The 21260-nt window shown below is 41.0% G+C and overlaps 2 protein-coding genes across 9 annotated transcripts in view; one reads left to right on the plus strand and one right to left on the minus strand.

The window, feature by feature from the left end:
- RREB1 (ras responsive element binding protein 1) overlaps positions 1–3766 on the plus strand; it is a 124345-nt gene extending 120579 nt beyond the window's left edge. For 5 of the 6 annotated variants that reach the window (XM_064663843.1, XM_064663848.1, XM_064663852.1 and 2 more), the window contains one exon: positions 1–3766. In XM_064663843.1, coding sequence (XP_064519913.1) covers positions 1–506 — 506 coding nt within the window. In that variant the 3' untranslated portion in view covers positions 507–3766. The other variant, XM_064663864.1, reaches the window with a different exon arrangement.
- SSR1 (signal sequence receptor subunit 1) overlaps positions 3644–21260 on the minus strand; it is a 24599-nt gene continuing 6982 nt past the window's right edge. Inside the window, exons 6-11 of one of the 3 annotated variants that reach the window (XM_064663874.1) lie at positions 20497–20575; positions 19408–19501; positions 18822–18836; positions 16663–16726; positions 4793–4852; positions 3644–4477 (exon numbers count right to left, since the gene is read on the minus strand). In XM_064663874.1, coding sequence (XP_064519944.1) covers positions 4453–4477; positions 4793–4852; positions 16663–16726; positions 18822–18836; positions 19408–19501; positions 20497–20575 — 337 coding nt within the window. In that variant the 3' untranslated portion in view covers positions 3644–4452. Of the gene's footprint in view, positions 4478–4792; positions 4853–16624; positions 16727–18821; positions 18837–19407; positions 19502–20496; positions 20576–21260 lie in introns of those variants that run through there. The other 2 variants (XM_064663885.1, XM_064663896.1) reach the window with 2 other exon arrangements.

Below are 21260 nucleotides of genomic sequence, written 5' to 3' on the forward strand. Positions count from 1 at the left end.
GTGAGAGACCTTACAAGTGTCAAACCTGTGAACGGACCTTCACTCTGAAGCACAGCCTGGTTCGTCACCAGCGCATACACCAGAAAGTCAAAAATGCCCGAAACCACGGGAAGGAGAGTGACAAGGAGGAGACCCAGTCGAGGTGTGGAGAAGACAGTGAAAATGAGTCCAATCACAGTGGCGCCAACCCCATCTCAGAAAACGAGTGCGACTCCGCGGGGGCTGTCGGTAGCCATACACCCCTCATGGGAAGCCGAAATGAGTCCCTGGCTGGCATGGTCATGGATTCCCCCTGCGGAGAGGAGAGGAGCGGCACCTGCCTCATGGAGCCCACCAAGAGTGCACAGAAACAGACCGCAAAAGACCAGGAACCTCGGGGTGGCTCCGAGCACGAGAGGCCCTCAGGTTTCATTCAAGACTTGCTGGAGATGCACAACACGCCATCTCCCATGAATCACATCCTTGCCCCTGCAGACAGTGCACCTCAGCTCTTGGGGGTTGAATGACTTGCTAGGAGGTTGGACCCATCCCAGCAGGCAAACTGAAGCCAGCAGAGCAAGGTTTCTGGAGTCTCATTTTGGAAGAGCGACCTACAGCTATGGGGAGAGTATGGCAGACTGGACGCGGTGCCATATGCCTTTCAGTATAATAATGCAAGAGACTACAGTATATACTGATTTGAGTGCCTTACTACTTTATTAGATCTTTTGGTATTATAGATTTTTTCAAAAATGATTTTAATATTTTAAAGAATTATTTGGAGAGGACCCTTTTTCATTTAAGCATTAATGTTACCTTTTGTATTGGTGTGTGTGAGCTTGTTCTTGTATATCTGTGATAGTCGCTGTGTTTGTTCTCTGAGCTGGAAATGGGGGCAGTGGGGTGGGAGGCCCTTGGATACCACAGCCAATAACTGGAAGAAAAATGATGTGAATTTCATATGAAATAGTCAGAGGAGATGCAGAGGAGATGTTGATTTATTGTTTTTTCTCAGTAGATGTTCTTGCATTTGCCACACGGTGGAGCATTAAGCCTGTTCGAGGCCTGAACAACGTGGCAGTTGAAGGTGTTCAAAGTGGTTCAAGCCAAAAGCAATGAATTTCAACCTCATGCTTGTTTCCACTTTTCAGCATTAGAAATGGTCTTCTGAATCCTAGGGGTTTTTTCTGGCCATCATGAACTGAGCATGTGTACAGAGAAGAGTTACATAGCAACGTAACCTATGGAAATTATGCACCTGCTGTTACATATGTTTGATTTGCTTCAGTATATTATTATTATTATTTTATTATTATTTTATAAATCCATCAGTTCGCTCGTCTCTGCAGTCAGCAGAAACCAATGGGCAATATTTGCCCACAGAGATGCGTAGCGCAGCTTGGATCCCCTCTCCAAGTGTTTTTGACTTAACGCTTTCACCAGCTCCTCCTCCTCCTCCTCCTCCTCCTCCTCCTGCTCCTCCTCTTCCTCCTCCTCCTGTGTTGCAGCTCTTCCACTGTACTTTAAATGAAACCCTTCCTCTGACCAGAGAGTCAAGTGGAGGCCAGCGAGGTATCGTCCCACCTGTGCAGGGGTACATCTCACTCGTGGTGGGGTGTGAGTGTGTGCGTGTGGGTGCGTGTGTGCGTATCAGAGGAGAGGTGTGCGAGGACGGGACCACGCCAGGCCCCTCCAAGTGCGTGAGAAAGGCACTGCAAGTGCTGGATTAGTCTCGTTGCAATCACATTGGTGATAGCGTGTGTTACTTAAAGAGCAAAGTTATTCCGTCTTCCAGTTGAAAGCAAGAGAGAAATGCGAGCCTTACCCTCATCTTGCTACTGTCACGTTCTAGAAGAGCAAGAAAATACTACTGGTAATAAAACTACAGATATACGACATGTTAAAAATAAATAAAATAAATTAAAAAAAAAATTAAATTCTTCCTGAGATTTTGGGGTTGATGCTTGAAGACTTAAGGTGTGTGTCTAAATTTCATATCAGTAATTTAACCCCTTTAATGCTGGCAGCTGGAATTTCTCTGTATGGCTCCTGTTGCCGGCAACAGGTGACACTCTGGCCACCAATATTGAAGGGGTTAAGTGAAATGTATCCTACTGTAGCTGCGCATTTTTAGGAGTGCACAGCATTTTTGTTGTCCTTGTTGTTGTTGTCGTCGTTATTGTTGTTTGTTAATTGTCCTTCAGTCATGACCTCTGGGACAGACAGAGCCATAATAGCATTGCCGGAGCCTCACTGTGCTATTCCACCACTGCAGCCCAGCCCAGCCCAGCCCGCACTGTGACCCTCCCTCCTTCCCCCCGCAGAATTACTTTTCCTGCTCTCACCAGACATGGAGGAAGAGGGCCTCGAACCCAGTCTATATTATATAATATATATATCTATATATATCTATCTATATATTAAAATTCTCGTAAAATTTCTGGAGACTGAAATCTCACTGTCCAGAATTGAGAGGAAGAGAAGCGTTCTTGAGTAATATTCTTGCAAATAGAATAAGAAAAAATGGTTGAGGTATATGTGATTTCTATTTTTTTGTGGTTGATTTTTTTTTTTAATTTTTAAATAGGGATGTTTGAACCAGTTCTGAAACGAAGCTAATGCCAGATATAGATAAACCAATCACAACCAGTGATTCATTTGAAACTCTACCCAGGTGCATTCTACTTAATTAAAACCAGTTCATGCATCCCTTAAATTGTTATTACTATTATAATTATAATTATTATTATTATTATTATTATTTTGGGTATTTTTTGGTTTTTGTCATTTGGTTTTTTTGTTTGTTTATTTTGGGTTTTTTTGTTTTGTTTTTTTTTTTTGCAACTCTCCACACTAAACTGCGCAATACTGTGGGGGAGAAGCCATTACTAAACTATATGCTGCAGAACAATGTAGCAAGTAATTAATTCCCAGCATCCTGCCGGGACATCTGCTAGCAATAATCACTATTGATTTAAAGCTTTATTTAGCCTTTATCTATATCCTAGTAGAGTATAAGGTCTTGCCACATTTTATTGACATTTTTATTAGTTGAGTTTGACTGAGAACTGTTGCTGTTGTTGGGATTTTTTTTTTGTTTCCCCTCCTCCCCCAATATTAAACTGTGAAATTTATAATGTGTTTAAACTATGGGTGAATCTTAGGCTTTAGTTTGCATGTTCAGCTAATTTGTCTCTATATGATTTTTGTTTGAATCTTTTTATTTTTTTCCTCTCTCAGGGCTTTTACAAAAAACAAAACAAAACAAAAAAAAAATCTTCTAAAATGCTTTTTCCTGAGTTGCAATGGACTTAACATGGAGATAATTCAATCACTACATTAAGCACTTGACTGTGAAAGCGCAAAGAAAAATAAACAAAGGAAAAAAAAAAGAGAGAACCTTGTTTGAGGCTGTTGTGAAATAACTTTCGGGGGCTATGTGACAGTCTGATTCCATTTTCAGAATGATTCATCATCTTCTCTCTCTCTGTGTCTTTTTTCTCTCTTCTCTTTCTCCACGAAGGAATTTTAATCCTAGTGATTTCATCCCATGCAGGAAACAGTAATAAATGTGTAGAATTCATATTTTTCTAAAGGGAACTTAAACTGCTGCTACGAATTGTGTACAAGACTGGTTTATGCCACATGAACAGAGAATCACACATTTGTTTTGGTACTTTTATTCCTCTTTTTATTCAGTTGTACAGTACTTCCAAATTCAAAATAAAAAGTAAAACTTGTTCTGTATCAAACCATCTAAGCAATAAAATGTTATATTTAAAAATTATAGGTTATGAAATGGACGTGGCTCTTCTTGTGGGTTTGTTGTAACTTGCTCTCAGACGTAGTTCTGCTGGAGGATGATGTACAAGCCAGAGCTTATCTGTGCCAGTAGCATCAGCATTTCTCTTCCTTCAGTTGATCTGAGTTTGAGTTACAGATGAATGCAGCACTCTGAAAATGCATGTTCCTTTTGACCACCATTTTCTAGTAGTCAAGCCCCTTTGAAATGCTGCTTTTCTCCTGGTGTAGTTCCTCAACAGAGCAGCCGAATACAACAGGAAAGTACTTTGGTGCTGATTTTCCTGCGTAGGTGGGTCAGGGTTCTCTTTCCTTTTTTTTATTAATTGTAGCCCCATGGTCACATAAGTGAGTGTCCTTCCAGCTGTGGTGATTAACACTATATCAGTTGCTTTCTGTATAAATTAAGTAGGTTTCTGCCACTGTAGTATTTTTCTTGCATAAGTGTTTCTGGTTGTGAACTCTTCGGGATGTATTCAAAAGCCACGTGCATGTGTCACAAAGAGAGAAATCCCTTGTTTTAGCTTGTCAGAGCTGCCTTAGTTGCATTTTATATGCCTTCCTATGAATAAAATGCCTTTCACAGGACAGTGAGCCAAAGAATCATCTGGGTTGTGTATCCAGCTCTGGAGGCCAGGGAATTGCAGTGAAGCTGAAGCAATCCCCATCTTCCTAAGTCCTGCTGCGATGGCTCTTTCTGGCAGAGAATTGAACCAGGTTTAGAATGAGAGAGACAGAATTGGGGTGAACTGCTGCTGCTTTCCTCCCTCAAGCCTCCTGCACATTCCTGACAGATGTCAAAATTCCTCAGCACTTCCTCTGGTGAGGAGCTGGTCCCTCCTCCCTTAAGAGGGCCAGGTTCAAAGAAAAGCAGTCAGCTCTGCCCCAAACCAAGGATACCTGATGAAATGGGGCTCTGTGAATGCTCTCTGGGTGGGCTGAGGGGGTGGAGGCATGATTTCTGAGGGAGGAAACCAGCAGAAAACAAATCTTCCCTCTCCCACCCACTGACCTGTGTCTCCTCTCCTCTCGTGAGACTGATGGGAAGCTTGCATCCAAGTGGAGTGGGGACCTGTCAGGAGGTGTAAAATCAAATGGGATGAGTTTATGTGGCTAGGAAGTGACTGTGACTAGTTACTTATGAAATAGATGACTTAGAAAGCACTTGGTTCTTGGCCATGGAAGGGTATAATTGCTGTGCCCAGCCCTTTTCTCCTTCTACCTCAATTTGCAGTGACTATTCACAAGTTGGAAATTTCCTTGCTCTTCTTGCCTTTGTCAGGGTAACACTCTGCAGAGCCAGCTGAACTTTGCTCCTTGCTGGCATTTCCCTTTCCCTCTTTCTGCCTCCACTCCTCCCCACACCAACTCCAGCGGCAGATCTGGCCTGAAACATCAGGTTAACAGAGAGGTGGGGAGGTGGTAGTGGTGTCTCTGTGTGCTTCCTCCAACTTGCTGATTCCTTCCCTCATTCCCTAAAGATTTTTTCCCCACTGTGTTTAAAGGTAAAGCTGCAGGCTAAATCTCCTCATGGACAGAGAGTGGCGTAGCCCCTGTGTTGTGAATCTGTCTCACAGCAGTGCCTCAGGCATGGAGGCCACACACTTAGCCCAGAGCATTAAGGTTTGGGGAAGATATAAGTCCTGTGCCACCACAGGGATGCCTTGGCAGCGAGGGGCACCAGGAGAGTGAGGTTTTTTCCCAAGTGTGGAGTATGAAGCTGTGGGCTGTGGGAATGGGCTGGATTGGGTAAAAACTGGCTGTCCCAAAGCAGGATGCAGACCCTGGTTGGAGCATCTTTGCTGCTACTGAATTGCAAACAGGTAAAGAGAAAGGAATAAAGGTATTTGTTTTCCATTATCCAGCTGTCAAAAAGTAGCCAGAATCTGAGGGATGGGAGGGCTGAATGCCTACACCAACATCTTCAGAAAGTGAGTACAATCAGAAACAATTTGCTGTTGACACTTAACATGGTGTTTTGGCCTGTTCTGTTGAAAAAAAGCCTTTCTCAAACAAAATCGGTCACAATTCAACTAACAAAGGTGGCAAGGGGTAAAAGTTTACTTGAAACTTTTCCTTCTTTGCAAGTCTCTGGTTTGGGGAGTCACACATGCCGTATTCTTTAGGCCTTTGTGTAGTTACAGTGGGATTGAAACTGTCACTTTTAGAAACCCTGAGGCTTAGGACTACCTGTAAAAGGGAGACAAGACCCCAGCACAGAATAATCGGCACTTTCTGTATGTCAGTCTAACTGGCGCCATTTTTTATCACCCACTCTGACATCTCTTAACTGCTGGACTGTGCAAAAAGGGGCCACGCCAGCATTTCCAAGAACCTGAGTACTGGAGTACCCAACGTCAGGGAGGGAAGTGAGTATAACCTGTACAATGCACCAGCATGTTCTGGTGTCATGGGTCACCTGAGCCTCCAGCCAAGGAGCTGCATAAAATAGTTTCCCCCCTCTTCCCCTTCCTTGGCACTAACTGTAATCACCTGTGCAAGGGAGGGGCTGTGCTGCAACAGCGAAAGGGGCAATGAGGGAGATGCTGGGTTTTGTGCTCTGATCTGTTTAAATAAAGGAATTGACTTGGGGGATTTTGAAAACCTCCTTCATGCTAGGGAGGAGCTGAATGTTTCATGAAAAATGGTCCAAGGTTTGGGGAAGAGGGAAGAGTGTGTATGTAGGAAAAGGTATGTATCTAGCCTAAGTGGGATGGCATGATCTGACTGGTATCTGCATCTTGGATTGCCTGTGCAGCGTCTGACCTGGGGATGTGAGCGGTCGCCTGGCTGTGTGTGCACTGCAGGTTGGTGGCATATCACCACTTCCCTGTGGTGACCCCTGGACTTTGAGTCCTGGGTGTGCTCTGGAGTTCCTGGGTTTGGCCTCCAGCCCCACACTGGAGTTGTGCTCCTTGCTCCATGTCCTCACATGCACACACAGGGAACAGGGGAAACAAACATTCAGGAGCATATTGTCACTGTCTGGATACCAGTGACTGCAGCTACCTGCAGATCTGCTGCTGGATTTCCTTAGTCTTTGGAAATTAGTGCCATGCCGGATCACAGGATTAGAGAAAATGGAAATATCTCTAAAATGACAGGAGATTTAGCACAGCTGGGGTTCCTGAGCCAACAACTCTGCTGAGTGGGTGTATGGTCACAGCCTGTTCCTGTTGTTTTGAAGAACATTAACAGGAAAAGTGGTTTGTTCATGGAGCCCCATCTAGTATGTCTGAAGCATGTCCTGCAGATGCACAGACTTGCACTCAGCAAGTTCATACCTCTTGGCCTTTCTCAATATGACCTCAATGGTGTCTTTCCTAGTCCCCTCAGCTGAGGACTGTGTATTGGGAATGCAGTTTGAGATGATTTAGCCCCTTCTCGACAATCCTGAAAGGATGATTTATACCAAGTAAGCCCAAGGTGTTTCTCCCACACGTTGAGTGGGTGTCAGACACAATTGGTGAGTGCCCTTAGCCCTAGGACAAGTGAGGGACTCATTCGTCTAGTGGTACTCGTGTTTGCTTGGGAACTATTAGAGGACTGAGATGGGGGCACAGCATAGGGAGGAGTGCTCTGGGACAGAATTATTTAGGATGTCTCACCAGCTGCACCTCTACAGGTGCGAAAGCTGCAAGAGCACCATCCCTGTGTGCTGCCAGGACCCATCAGTGGCTTCACCTGGGCAGGGAGGCCTATTTAAAGCAAGGGATGGGGTGAAGGTTAGGTTGTAGGTGAGTGTTGTGTTTGTGAGCAGCAGCATGTTCAGCACTGCAAAAAGATGTTTATGAAACTGTTTTTCCAGAAATACCTTGTTTTGAAAAGGAAATTAAGTGGTTTAATACTTGGGAGAAATACAGTGGAGAGTCAGAGGGCAGCTGGCCTGCTCCAAGACAGCAGTGAAGACACTGCTGGCAGCAGTCTGCTGGCAGGTTACTGCACAGAATGGGACGCCCAACAGATATAGGAGCATCTGCCTTGATGTTGATATATGCAAGTGTCACCTCAGGTAAGTGGCATATAACCTGCACACACATGTCAGTGTGTTAATGGGGTGCCACACAGACAAAAAACTTGATTGGTTTCTCTATGGAAATTAAAACCTTCAGGATATTGCTATCTAAGGTGCCAAGATGCCTTCATTTCAGGAGGCATCTGAAATCACCCTGTAGAGGTGAAATTAAATGGAGTTGAGAAATATTGTTGAGGCTTTCCTAAAATTCTAGTATTGCCTCCTACCTTCAGTTCTCAAGTCCCCCCTCAGCCTAAAAAAAGACCCTCACAAAAGGGAAGCAGTTTTTTTCATATATTAAACAGTAGTAAGTGGGAAGACTCCTCTGGCTCACCCAACCTCACTGAGTAATGCAGTAAACGTAGCAATCCTCTGAGTAGTAGGAACTGAAAATAGCTTTCTTCTTTGCTGTGCTAGTTTATTTCTCCTGTGCCAGATTTGTCTCTTGTTTGTCAGGGAAAACTGCCAGGAGTGTATGAGGAAACTCTGGACGATGGGTGTTTGGAATACGCTGTTGTGAAAGCGCCTGAACTTCTGTGGAGCCTTTCAGCAGAGGGTTGTGAAGCAGCTTACGAACATCAGTTAATGGGAGGCTGTAAATAAGAGAAATCTGCTGGAGAAAAGGCTTTTCATCGTGAAAGGCCTGATCTGTTTTCGTAATCTTGGAGCCAGAGGTTAATGCAGTAAAGGCCAGCACGGCTATGGGCTGACTTTCCGTCGGTAATTTTTAGCCTGTAACCACACGTGGAGCGCAGCCGTGCTGCTCATAAAAATGTGTGAAGGTTAGGACAAAATGTCAGCCAGAGGGTTGGTAGCTCTACTACAGGGCATGATCTGAGCAGCTGGGGCATGAGGAACAGCAAAACGTGCCTCTTGGCAGCAAATGTGCAAAGAAACAGTCCTTCCTGAGTGTGCGCACACAGCGCTATCAGCCCCTGCCTCCAGACAGGGAGTGGGTGCAGGAACAAGGTCAGTTATGTTTGGGTAACTAAACCAATTGATTTGTTAAGCTTCCTCCCATCTCCTGATCCTACAGAGAATGACAGCTTAGGTTTGTTTTAAATGAGCAGCATCTGACTTCTAATGAATCTGCACCCAAAAGAAATATTTGTATCTTATTTTTGGGTGATGGTAGTGCTACTTGTGAGATGTAGGCTTGCTTTGACCAGTATTTCTCCCAAGTATTTGCAACTCAAGCTTTACCACATGACCTGTGCTTGGGAATGGGAAGGTGACCAGGTAAAACCTGGCTCTAGACAAAAAATATAACCTTCATCATTGCTGTTTTCTTCTAATTCTAGTGAAGCGCAGCCCTACTTGATGCACAGGGCTTCTAGGGAGCAGCTGGGGAGGAGGTAGCACGTGGCCTCCCATGTTCTACCACATGCGCTGCTGCTGAGTGGGATCCAATATTCCTGGATTTGCACACTGCCAGAAAGTCTTTTTGGTGGCAGGATGTTTAACACCATTTCATCTGCTGCCTTCAAGGTGCCTGTGTGACTGAGGCTTCAAGGTTACATGTATCAGGTCCATTATACTCCACAGTCAGAGAAAATCAGAGTATCAACCTGCCTGCATATACACAGCAGTCTGTGAAGTCTGCACCACAGCACAGCAAGTTTCATTTCTGAGCTCGTGTCTAGACCACTATCTGTCAGTATCTTTTGGAGTTAAAACCACAGGGGCTTTCTAGCACAGCTACCTGAGACACAGAGCCTCTTAGAAAACGAGCTTGTAGGTGAGGGAAAAAGAGGGATCTGGAGAACTGAGCAACATGTGCACCTCATGGTAACATGTTCTGGCACAGGCTGCAGAGCCACACGCTGCCTTTAATGCATTTCACTATTACTTTTTGGTAAGTGCACCTCTTTGACAGTTTTGAACTCCTTTTCTAAAAGAAAACTCTTAGGCAGCTGTAAAACAACTGCTTAAAAATTACATACTTAATTTGAACAACACTTAATTAAAAGCGATAGCAGCCTCTCCCCCAGTTCCTTCCAGCAGTGTTTTACTGAACTACAGCTCAGGGATGTTTTGCAGTTTGTTAGCAGATCCCTGATGGCAAGTAGTTATTTCCACTGTAAGGAATCAGTGACGTCTGGGTTGGTGCAATTCTATAAATTCAGCAAAATAGGAATGAGAGGCGATGGCCCTTGGGGATTGTCACAGAAAGAAATGACTAACTACAAGGAGCGCTGCACCTAACTAATGGAACAGTAAGTGACACTCAGTGAGATGCTTTAAATGGGAGCAGACCGAGTTCAGTCTCAAGAGGACCTTGAGGGAACCTATCAAACTACTAATACATTGGAGAGGAGTGTAGCATAGTTCTTAAAATACAAGCTAAATCCTCTTTCATGCACCAGCTTTCCCATGGTACCTAACAGTAAGATATGCTTCCTGGTTTCCAGCTTGCTTGCAGCAGCAACAAGTTAGAATTAAGAGGGCAAAATGTCATTTTCAGCTGTGAGAAATTAATTCCACTCTCCATGAATGAAGCACTATTACAAACAACCAAGCATTAACTAAGTCTTAACTACTGGCTCTAAAGAAAATGTCACACTTCATGATCAAGTGTTTTCAGGGTATTTAAACTTGCTTCTAAATATAACCTGTTATTTTGGTGACAATGTTTGCCACACTGTATGTAACAGTCATCAGACACTATTTAAATTCTAGCATTTCCTTTGCACTGGAAACCTGCAATAGGGTATTTTAAGACTTTCCTCCTTGCTAAAGAAAACAGTGTGTTCTTTCTTTCCTTCTCTCTTGAAAATTTAGGGGTGGAAAACTTGCCAGCTGTGGCTGGGATCAAGCATGCCGTCCTAGCAAGGCTGTGTCCCCTGCTTGCTTCTGCAGTCCTGTGGATCCAGCTCAGGCAAGGAAGCTGCTTCAGTGTTCTGAACAGTCTGGGCTCTTTGATCCAGTCTTCATGGAAAAGCTGAATGAGAACCTCTTTTTATCTGACTGTGGTCAAGGTGCATATGGGGTTAAAAGGTCAAATTTAACCCAACTCTAACCACGGGAAACCTGACTGTGGAACCAGCACCAAGACAGCAGGTGGCAGAGGCAGTGTGTATGCAGCACCCCTATAAACCTTGCCTCTGCAACACTTTGCAGTGACAGTGCGGGTGGCTACAGCCCTGATGTTTTCTGGAAGCAAATGCAAGACACAACCACTTACAGCTTTTCTGACTTCAAGCTTCACATCTGGCAATTATTTTCTGAAAAGCACAGAAAAATATATTGCTCAGATTTAGTCTGGTGACCAAGATACAGCAAGGAATGACTAAGAAAGGCTAGACACAGTTGCTCTAACCCATCCATGTAGATGCTGCTCTTTGAGAAGGGGCTAAAGCTCTCTTGTACTTGTCTGTTATGAGGAGCAGTTGTCACAGGCTTGGGAGATCCCTCAGCTGGCAGATTTGGGTATTGCTGGCTGTAATAATTTCCATCTAGTGAACCCAGTACTGTATTTTATTTCCAGGGTAAAAGCTTTAATCCCACATGCTTCATCAAGCAGCCTCATGTCTATGAAAATTACACTGTGTAGCTCCATCCAGGCCCTGCAGGGCAGGACTGAACCTTCTTTACTAGAATATACACTGTGAGATCATCTTGAAAATCTCCCTTATTCAGACAATTGTGAGACTAAGTACATCACCTCCAAGCATTCTCTTTGCTGTGTGAAAGAGCCAGCTCTTAAGTGGCAGTTTCATTTTGTGAATTTAAGTGGCAGAGGGAAAACTCAGTTAAGGTAGGACGAGTTGTGGTTTCTATGTCAGCTGAACAGACAGAGAGGGAGGAGGAAAGGCAAATTAAGTTTCAGCTTTTCCTCATCAGTTACAGGACTGCGATGTTGTAATGCTGAAATATTACTGCATCTTGGCTAATATAAATTTATAGCCAAGATTACTAACGTGAGGGGACAAAAAAGACAGGCAGATAGATAGACTGCAATAACTGGTTTAGAAAGAAGAGATACCAAGATGAGATCTTAAAAACCTATCTTGATTTTTTCAGGGAAAGATGAGGCAGGCTTCAAATTTCAAGAGTTATTTTTATGTCTTCTCGGACCTAAAAATAAATCAACACATCTGCTTTATTTTTTCCTTATTTATCCACAGATATAGTTCACAAATACAGGAGTCCCAGCATCCTTTATTTTTAAGCCATTTTTGTCAGCTTTTTTCCCCAGCAAGTCTTACCTTGTTCTGTTTGGATACAATACACCTGCTGGAACTGCTACTGTCAGAATTACTGCCTGGAACATCATGTTTGTTTGGTCAGATAACAGCATTCATGGAAAAGCCATAAGGATTTGGCCTTATTAAAACCTCGTGCTCCAGCAACCTTTAAGCATCTTAACAAATCCTTTTTCCACTGCCTATGGTTTAACAGGAGGTTATTCCTTCTAGAAATGTAGGGGACTATGGCTCAGTTTTAACAGATGAGGATTCAAGAACTTACTGAACATTTTCCCAGGGCCCTCCCTCACTCTTATAAAGAATTCTAATCTTAATTATGAGTCCACTGTCCAAAAGAGAGTATTTGCTCAATATTATTTCCATCCCAACTACACTTGTAGAAAGCAGCTTTTTAAGAATAGTATTTTTTCCACTCTTTGCATATTTGCAAGTACAGGTGGCTTATCAAGGAAAAGGCCTTTTTTTGGTGCCATACTCATGCTTTATTAAAAAAAACAAAAAAAGCTACACAATGCTAAGAAAAAAAAAATCAAGTATAATTTACAAAAACCTGCAGCTGTTTTAAAGAGATCTGATCTCACCTATAAATGGAAGTCAGCAGGTAAAAACCTAAATGTTAATTTAACACTTCAGTTGCAGTACATCTGAACTTAATCATCCAAAACAATCAGTCATTCTTAAACTGACTGTTGATTGTAGCTACACAAACAATCATCTGTATCAATTGATTAAAAAAAGTCACTGGGAAAATTGAAAAGATAAATGGAAAAATGCCAGAAGAATGTTACTTAGCCCGCCCATAAGCCTTTGCAGAAAATAGGAGATCTTTCTGGCTTTTGCTCTCCTCTGTAAGTTAATTGCGATTCCTCTGTGAATTTTAGAAATGTTTAAGTGTAAAGCTGCTGAGTTCTGTTCAGTGAGGGGACTGAACTGGTACAGTATGGATCTATGTATGCAATTGCCAGCAAGCTACACTAGTGCTATGTCTTACTATCTCCATGGAAGCATATTGTGCAAGTCTCAAATAACTTCAAAACACTCTTGAAACAGCCCTTGTGTCACTCCTATGAGGTAGGCAGTGTCCTTCCTTTGGAGGAGAAAAGAGAACTCTTTACTGCTCAGTACATCAGGCACACTGAAAAATGGGACAACCAGCCCACATTATTATTTGGCTTCCCTGAATTCAGAGCTTTCACCTGCAACACTTTGTTTAGCACCATGCATTCCAGGAATAATCAGTGAATGATAATTTTGATTATACCTGTTCCAAGCTAAGGAAGAACTTCAGCATAACTCTTTAAACAAGCACTACCATCACTAGTCTGCAATTTAATAATTTTGTACATGAAGAATTAAGGTGATGCTTCAATCCTTCAGTCTGACAGCAGGCACTCTTCTTTCTTAGATTAAATGATACTGGGAAAAAATGAACTGCTGTCATGAAGCAGACAGCATACAGAGGGCTACAAGTATCCCATGCAGTTCAAATCTAGCTCAATGCTTTGTAGACATGAACTCTAAAGCAGTTTTTCTTACCCCAAGTGTGGAATTGTTAAGTCTGCACAATTTTTTTGAGTAAGTTAAGGAGCTGTGAGAAAGGAATTAATAGTGGTCCTTCACTCTAAGGCCATAGTTTATGTGCTGTCTAAAACCACTTTAACATCTCTTACTAATTAGGAAGAAACTCTAGCCCACATCTTTTACAGTTCTCACCGTGAAACTTTCTCAAAACCTCACAGGAGCAGTGGTGTGGCAGTGTACTAAGCCAGCTGAATAGTGGTGAGAACGCTAGATTATAATAATGCTTATGCTGCCACATGGAAAGGGGTGGCATAGAGACAGGTAGAATTGCTACTGTCTCATCTTTAAGTCAGTGAAAGGATACCCTACACAGCTGGTAATAATGATATCCAATAACATACCTGTGACACTAAGCTATCTCTGTGTGTTTAAAAATTGAGTAGAAAATTCAAGTACCAAAATAAAAGTTTCTAACCGATGGGATAAAGCAGCAAGTATAATCTTCCATTTGAAGAAAAATTAGTATAGTAGACTGGCTTATTCACTAGAAATAATGTTAGAGATGCCAAAGTTCAGTTTCCACTGCATACTGGAATGTTATTGCTAAGTTTCAGCTACATCAAATTAAAGAGAAACAAGTAATTCAAAACTGTTATGACATTTATCATGAGCAGTAGCGGTCTACTGGCCACTGTTCTTATGAACTGCTTCTAGCTGAGAAAATTACTGTGAACCATCCACAGTGAATGCCAAGTTGTATGATCAGAAAGATGGGTTTGGCACAACTGGACATTGCCAGTGCTGATTCCTACGCAAGATGCCTCCTCTCTTCCTTCATGCTTAGAGCTTAAGCATTTGGAAGGTAACCTTCAAGTGCAGAGAAAAGAGCTGAAACCTTCAAGTATTTACTTCTTATTTGTACAGTCCTTCAGCTTCTAAAGGCCACACTTGCTCCAGGACTCAGTCAGTAAGGGCTAATCTATTTATCTCAACAAAAACTAGAGTATTACAAATTAGCATCCTCTGTTCTGATACTTTGTCTTTTTTTCCCGGTGTACCACTGTATCTAGAGTAGCTCTCATCACCACCCCCTCAGAGAGTACCTTTGATCCTTGGGAAGAATTAGAGCACATAGTTCAAGATGACCTATTACCAGAGGTGAAAAAAAACCCCTCTTGATGTCAGGTTAGAGACATAATCCAAAAGAGGGAACTTAAAAGTTCAGTGTATCAGGTGCTGCAATAAATATAGGGCTTTAGTATATAAAGCATTTAATACATAAACACTCTGTTGAATCAATGCAAGCTTGAATATAAGCCCTCAAACCTACCACAGAATCACAGATTACATCACTAAAGGCAAAAAAAGTTGTTCCACACAACTTGAGTGGAGATACCTCTTATGAAGGCAGCATTCAGCTGTTTGCTAAGTGATCTGTATGAAAACAAAGCAGTCTTAACTGCAAAAAGTATTCTGCCTGGACTAGCTATATTTTCAGAAAGTTGAATAAAGTATCTCTTCCATAGCGAGATGAGTCAAGAACATCTTCACAGTTCATTCTGGCAAAGTGTATAATAAAATAGTGCCAGTACAGGTAGTTTCAGAGCTTAGATGCTTCAAACACACTGTGACAGGACTTGGAAATATTGCTTAGCATTCATTGACTCAGAAGCTCAGCCCCTGCAGAGCAAGTTTAGATCTAAAAGAGCATTTCTACAGGTGGGGATCAGAAAGGGCAGGGAAAGAAGACAGAGGTTTCAAACTGATGCCTCTTCCTGACCTCAACGAGCTTCCAGATAACCTTCAGACACAGGAAGAGATGCAGTTTAGATGCAAGCAATTCACACCTTGTCCAAGTGCCTGAATGGCAGCAAACTGACACTGTATATCTGCTCTTTTCCCTGTCAGTTAAATTCTTGAATGCAGTGGATGTGGATCAATACCTCAGTACCTGGTAATCATGTAAGCACAAAAGGGAATCTCATTTTGATTTCATAGAGCTTTTCTGCTTGAGTACTGAAATAACATGTACTTAGTGATGAATATGCATCTGTGTTACTAGTAAGAAAGACAAAGTGAGAAAAAAATAATTCAGACCAATGTACTGAGCAGCAGAAAGATGGGTGAGATTTAAAAACCATAAAGGGTGAATTAAATAGTTTGCCAATAAAAACCATTTTTCAAATTCAGTTTCAAGAGTGTACAGCAAATCCTTGTAAAGCTTTAAAAAAGCCCCAAATCAACATTTGGATACATATGGCATTCTAGTTTTTAGGAGAGAGAACCAAGAACTTACTGAAAAGTTGTTCTGTCTTGTTCAATAGTTTCTTGAGTAAACATTGCAGAACTACCACTACAATCTGAATACTTAAGCTGCTGGCACGACTCAAATAACTAACCATTTACCAAGTTGGGTATAAAAAAAGATTTATGTAGTAATACCAATTCAGCACACAAATTCCATGCTTCACGAGTTCTGCTGCTGCGTAAGAGTCTTTCTAACATCTGTGCAGATAAGTTCAGGTTTTTAGGTTATTGCATGCCCAGATCAAAACAGCAGCAAAATATCTACCACTACAAGCAGCTATACCCAATTGTGCCTTTAGAATGCAAACTATGCAGAAGTCTAGATGATCAGTGCCTGGCCACTGAAATGGGACCACACACACACACTTCAGTGTGTGCATGCTGTAAAGAATGATGTTACTTACTGAAGAAGAGAAATGCATACAGATTCTGATACAGATATGATACAATCAAGACAGATTAAGTCACTAGACATTCAGATTAGGAGAGGAGAAAAATCCTTCAAAGACAATGTACAGATGACAAGCCAGCATTACAAAGAACTCTAAAGGCACATTTCAGGTAACATGTTTCTGTTAAGACCAACCGCTTACACACGCAGGCACAAATCTTAACGGGTACCTTCCCCCACCCCCCAACAATTAAAAAAAAAAAATTTAAAGAGAAGTGCATTTTCAGTAATATTAACACCATTCAGTTAATCTGTTCAGTCCAAATGTTTAGCAATATTTTCCTTATGGTGATATGGATTCTCTGCACTACTCCAATCCAAAAAAAAACCAAACAGGCAGGATTAGTAAAGGTTCAACTGTTGTACTTAGTTAATATTACTCATCAGAGCCCACTGGTCTCTTCTGTGCCCTCTTGTAGGGCAACCTCCTTGGTGAAGCTTTATCTGGATGGAAAAAAAAAGAAAAAAGGAGTTACAGTTGCATCAATTGCAATTGTTACACGACTATGTATTTTTCTCCTCCCAAACAGAAGACAAACTGCCCTGCTAATGCAATGTATCACCACAGAGAAGCCAATTCAAGCAACTTGTTCAGCCCTTTTCATACCAAATAGAAGGTAACAAAAAAACGTTTCCATTCTGTTACATGCAACTCCAGGGTGAAGTTTGCTCTAGCCAGTTACTAAAATACGAAAAAACTCAGAACCAAAAACCCACACCATCTCCACCCCACTCCTCTGTTTAGAAAACTTTCATGTTCAGTAATTACGCTTTCATAAAGTTAATGAATTATTTTGATCAATACTGACTTGAGTTTGCCTTCCTGAAGAATTTATGATTGACTCTCCTTTAAGCAAGTTGTCTTGCATAAAGCATTTCCACATTCATATAGACTAGTAGCTGAAGATAAGTGTTTTTCTTGTGAAAAATCCCACTTTTCCGGAAAGCATCCACATTTGACTATGAAGATGCACTTTATAATCAGATACCCCATATGAGGATTCTTCACTGTGAGGGTGGTGAGGCCCTGGCACAGGTTGCCCAGAGAAGCTGTGGCTGCCCCATCCCTGGAAATGTTCAATGCCAGGTTGGATGGGGCTTTGAGCAACCTGGTCTAGTGGAAGGTGTCCCTGCCCATGGCAGGGAGGTTGTAACTAGATGAACTTTAAGGTCCCAATACAAACCCTTCTATGGTTCTATGATTATTGTAGAGAAGCTTCAATACTCTGTATGAAGCGCTAAAGTGATTGATAAGTGCACCTGCTGACTTAAAAACGCACATTTTCTTAAAACAGAACAATCTCCAACAACTTCACTGTTTAGAGTATGTGCAAACACAAGGAGCAGCCATCATGCCACTATGAGCCAATCAGTACAGTATTAAATGTCTTTCAGCAATAAAAATTCAAGAACCTCCAATATCTTAAAGGCCATATATTTTAAAGAACTCTAATGTAGAGTTCTAACTGAAGCTAACTGGGAGCTGAGAAAACAACAATTAAGAACAACTTAATTGTTCAATTTACATCAGTTTTTCCTAGACTTCAGGTATTAAGATATGAAAAGATATGAATATCTATTTGGCTTAAGAAAGGGACTGGGACAGGACCCAAACATTACCAGGATTTGAACCTGTTTAAAGACAGCTTGTTATTCAGAAAAAATAGCATTTAGTTTTTCTTGCTAGATTGAGACTTCAGATTTCTGTGCCTAGATTTTACACTATCATTCTTGTGTCTCACAGAAAACAATGTACACAAGAAAGCTTACATCTTCACAAGTAGGTCAATAGTCCAGTAAGTAGAGTAAAAAGGGTAAAGGAATAAAAAAAGCAAAGTCATCAGCTCCTGGCACATATCAGACCTAAGGCCTCTAGCCCTTCTACACTAAACAAAGCTCAGAATATGCTTATTTCATTAAAAGAGCAGTCTTTGCCAAGTAAAGGTAGGTCCCACAAAGGGTTTTCAAAGCACTTCTGTTTACGTCTTGTCTAGGATGAACTTTGTTGAGGCTCTCTCACCTCACACCAGCCAATGCTTCTGATGATAGTTCACCCAGATAAGAAAGACACAGGAAGATAAACCTGATTAGTAAACTATTATACCCAAGGGTGAGGTCTGTTTCTCACTGAAACAAGATGCACTCAGCCATTGGTCATGAATAGTCCCTCCACCGTCCTTATGTAAAACCAGTTTGACATTACACTAAGGTAGTAGAGAAGGCAAAATACACATCTGCCTTTTAGAAAAAGAGTTCTGGGAATTGTTGGAAGAGACAACAATACTTCAGCAGTATCCTACTGAAACTATGTGACTACAATATAACCAAAAATGCATACACAAAATACATGAAAACATAAATTTAGAAGTACATAAAATGCATTTGTGTCATTGCACACATCTGTTCTGTTATCTTTTACTGCTCATGCTACATCACCAGGCATTGCATGCAGGAAGCTGTACTTCTATCCATGCCCAATTATTACATGGACAACACATTAACCACTTTCACTCTGCAGCTCACAAAGGGTTTGTCTCACCTCTTCTACTCTGCACTGAAGCCATGGGAAAGCAAATGAGAAGAAAGAGTAAGAGAAGTTAGAAATACCCACAAACAGTCTAAGGAAATCAGATATTTGGTTTACTGTTGTCATTTCAGGTATCAAGTAGAACTTAATCATTTTGGATTTGTGAAGGACATTAATACCAAGTTTTAACGTGGCTTTAGTTAATATACACTTCTAATGCTCATTTAAAACTTTGGTCTACAGGCAAACTTCCAAACAACCTACAGAAACTTTGAGATGACAGCTATTTTCTCCTATTTAAACCTCCTTTGTGATGCAGGTTTTGGGTAGAGATTTTATACTGTTGAAAAACAGTCTACAGACCCAATTGTAAGAGTCACCAATAGTCATTACAGAACAAACTTTACCGGTTGATCTAATAAAGACCAGGCTGCTAAAGTAACAGTCTAATCATTAAGCACAGTGCTTTAGACAGTTTTTTATTCCCTAGAAGAGTTGTAAGCTGTTGTGAGAAATGGGTATCAGTTACTTATTCCATTATAATTAATTGATCAAGTAGGTTTGTTATGCTCCAGTTTGTGGAAGACAGATTACTTACTTATTTGATTTAAAGTTTCTTGGGGAATCCAGCTCATATCAACATCATTTTGATTTGATGTTCCCATCTCTACTTTCTGTACCGGTCTTTTCCTCTGAAAATTCAAGAAAGGAAAGATTTTTCTTTCAAAGAAGGTTTGGATAGCACAATTACTAAAAATGCTACATTTAATGAATTGTAATTATTTCCTAAGGCACAAACTTAAGGTTAGTCAATGTATGGAGCTGTCTTCGGAGTTAAAGCTAGGCTATCCTTCCTAATAGGAATTTGTTCCCCAAGCCTCACATTACCACTTCTTATGCCTAACAATACTTATTCCACATAAAGACATCAAGATTTCATGCACACCTGGGCAAGTTCATTATACCTGTTGCAAAAAATGGCTGATGATTAATCAAACTTTGTGATGACTAGTTTCATTATGCTTTCTCAGATTAGTATAACATTCTTGTATGTCACCTTGCAAAATAGATGTCAGCACACAATAATCATCCCATACTTTTTCCCAAGTGAAGTTACTTCAAAAATATGCTAAGCCACACCACACAAAGTCATCACCTATGCATTGCATACAGATGAGACTTCAAGCCTTCAACAGTTTTTACTTGCCAAACCACATACATAGACAAACCCTTAGCTGTTATTAGCTAAATTTATGCAATTACAAATGGAATTCAGAAGGCCCTAATCAACATTATGGCAAAGCTTTGATGAGAACTAAATAAGGGACTAGACAGCTGTTTTCCCCAAAGTCTGATCTGGATTAAACTAATAGGCAGAAATAGAGAGCATGGGGAAAATCTACCCAGTAAGTAGTGAATCAGAAGACACACACATCCAGTGACTGGAAGGTATCAAAGCTTCCAATTCAGCTTCAGTGTGGCGCCAAAGAGCTGAGCAATCAAAATGTCTTCAGTTACGAAGTTTTAAAAAACTCTCTAGTTTCTCCAGTAAGCTCTAAGGTTCCAAAAATAAATCTTCTGAAGTTTTACCTGTACTGTCATATTCCAGAAACAATTACTGAATTGCTTTCTTTTCACATCAAAAAGGTCTTGCATTAACAAGTACATAAACAAACACACTACTCACCTTCCTAGATTCTAGTAACTGATGTAGGCCAACAATGACAAGTAGACCAAGTCCAGCGAGGAACATGTACATGAAGATCCTTTAAAAAACAGTTTAAGAAACCATTAAATGAAAATCCTAAGTTCTGAAGAGAGTTTACACAGAGGCACAGAATCTAAGCCTAGCTTTGGCCACATATGAACTTTTGTAGGGGAGGAGTGGGAAAAAAACCAAGGATTCTGAAACTGAAGTGCTAACCAATATTCTGACTTTGACTTCAGAAACTGTAATCAAACTTAATTCTGAACAACAGAACATTTGAAAAATGCTGTATAAATTAGAAAACTGTTCTAAATAAATACTGAAATTGTGTAACTTCAAGAACTTTTTTGCACTATCATGAAGTTTCAAGATATTGGGTTATAGGCAATATTTATGTTTGTGACAGCTTTAAGCACTTACAAATCCCTTAAAAATCTCTTATATGCTTTTAGTACACTACTACAAAGCAAGTGCTGCTAGGACTTAATTTATTTGCAACAGAGCTTTGAAAGACCTTGCTTATCTTGTTCTGGGTTCCACAGTTAGAATTCTACCTATGCAATAAATAGTTTTTTTTAATCTGTGTATTTAGGTTTGTTTTGAAGAATTTTACCTGTAGATACTTAGCAAGAGGTGAATATAAGTTAGATCTAAAATTAATTTGGGAAGTAGGCAGTTTACAGGTAAAAAACCTATTCCAAGCTGAACATCTGAACCCAGATTTATGATAAAGGAAATTATGG

Source organism: Pseudopipra pipra, chromosome 1 (assembly GCF_036250125.1).
Source record: "Pseudopipra pipra isolate bDixPip1 chromosome 1, bDixPip1.hap1, whole genome shotgun sequence".
Taxonomy (NCBI): Eukaryota; Metazoa; Chordata; class Aves; order Passeriformes; family Pipridae; genus Pseudopipra; species Pseudopipra pipra.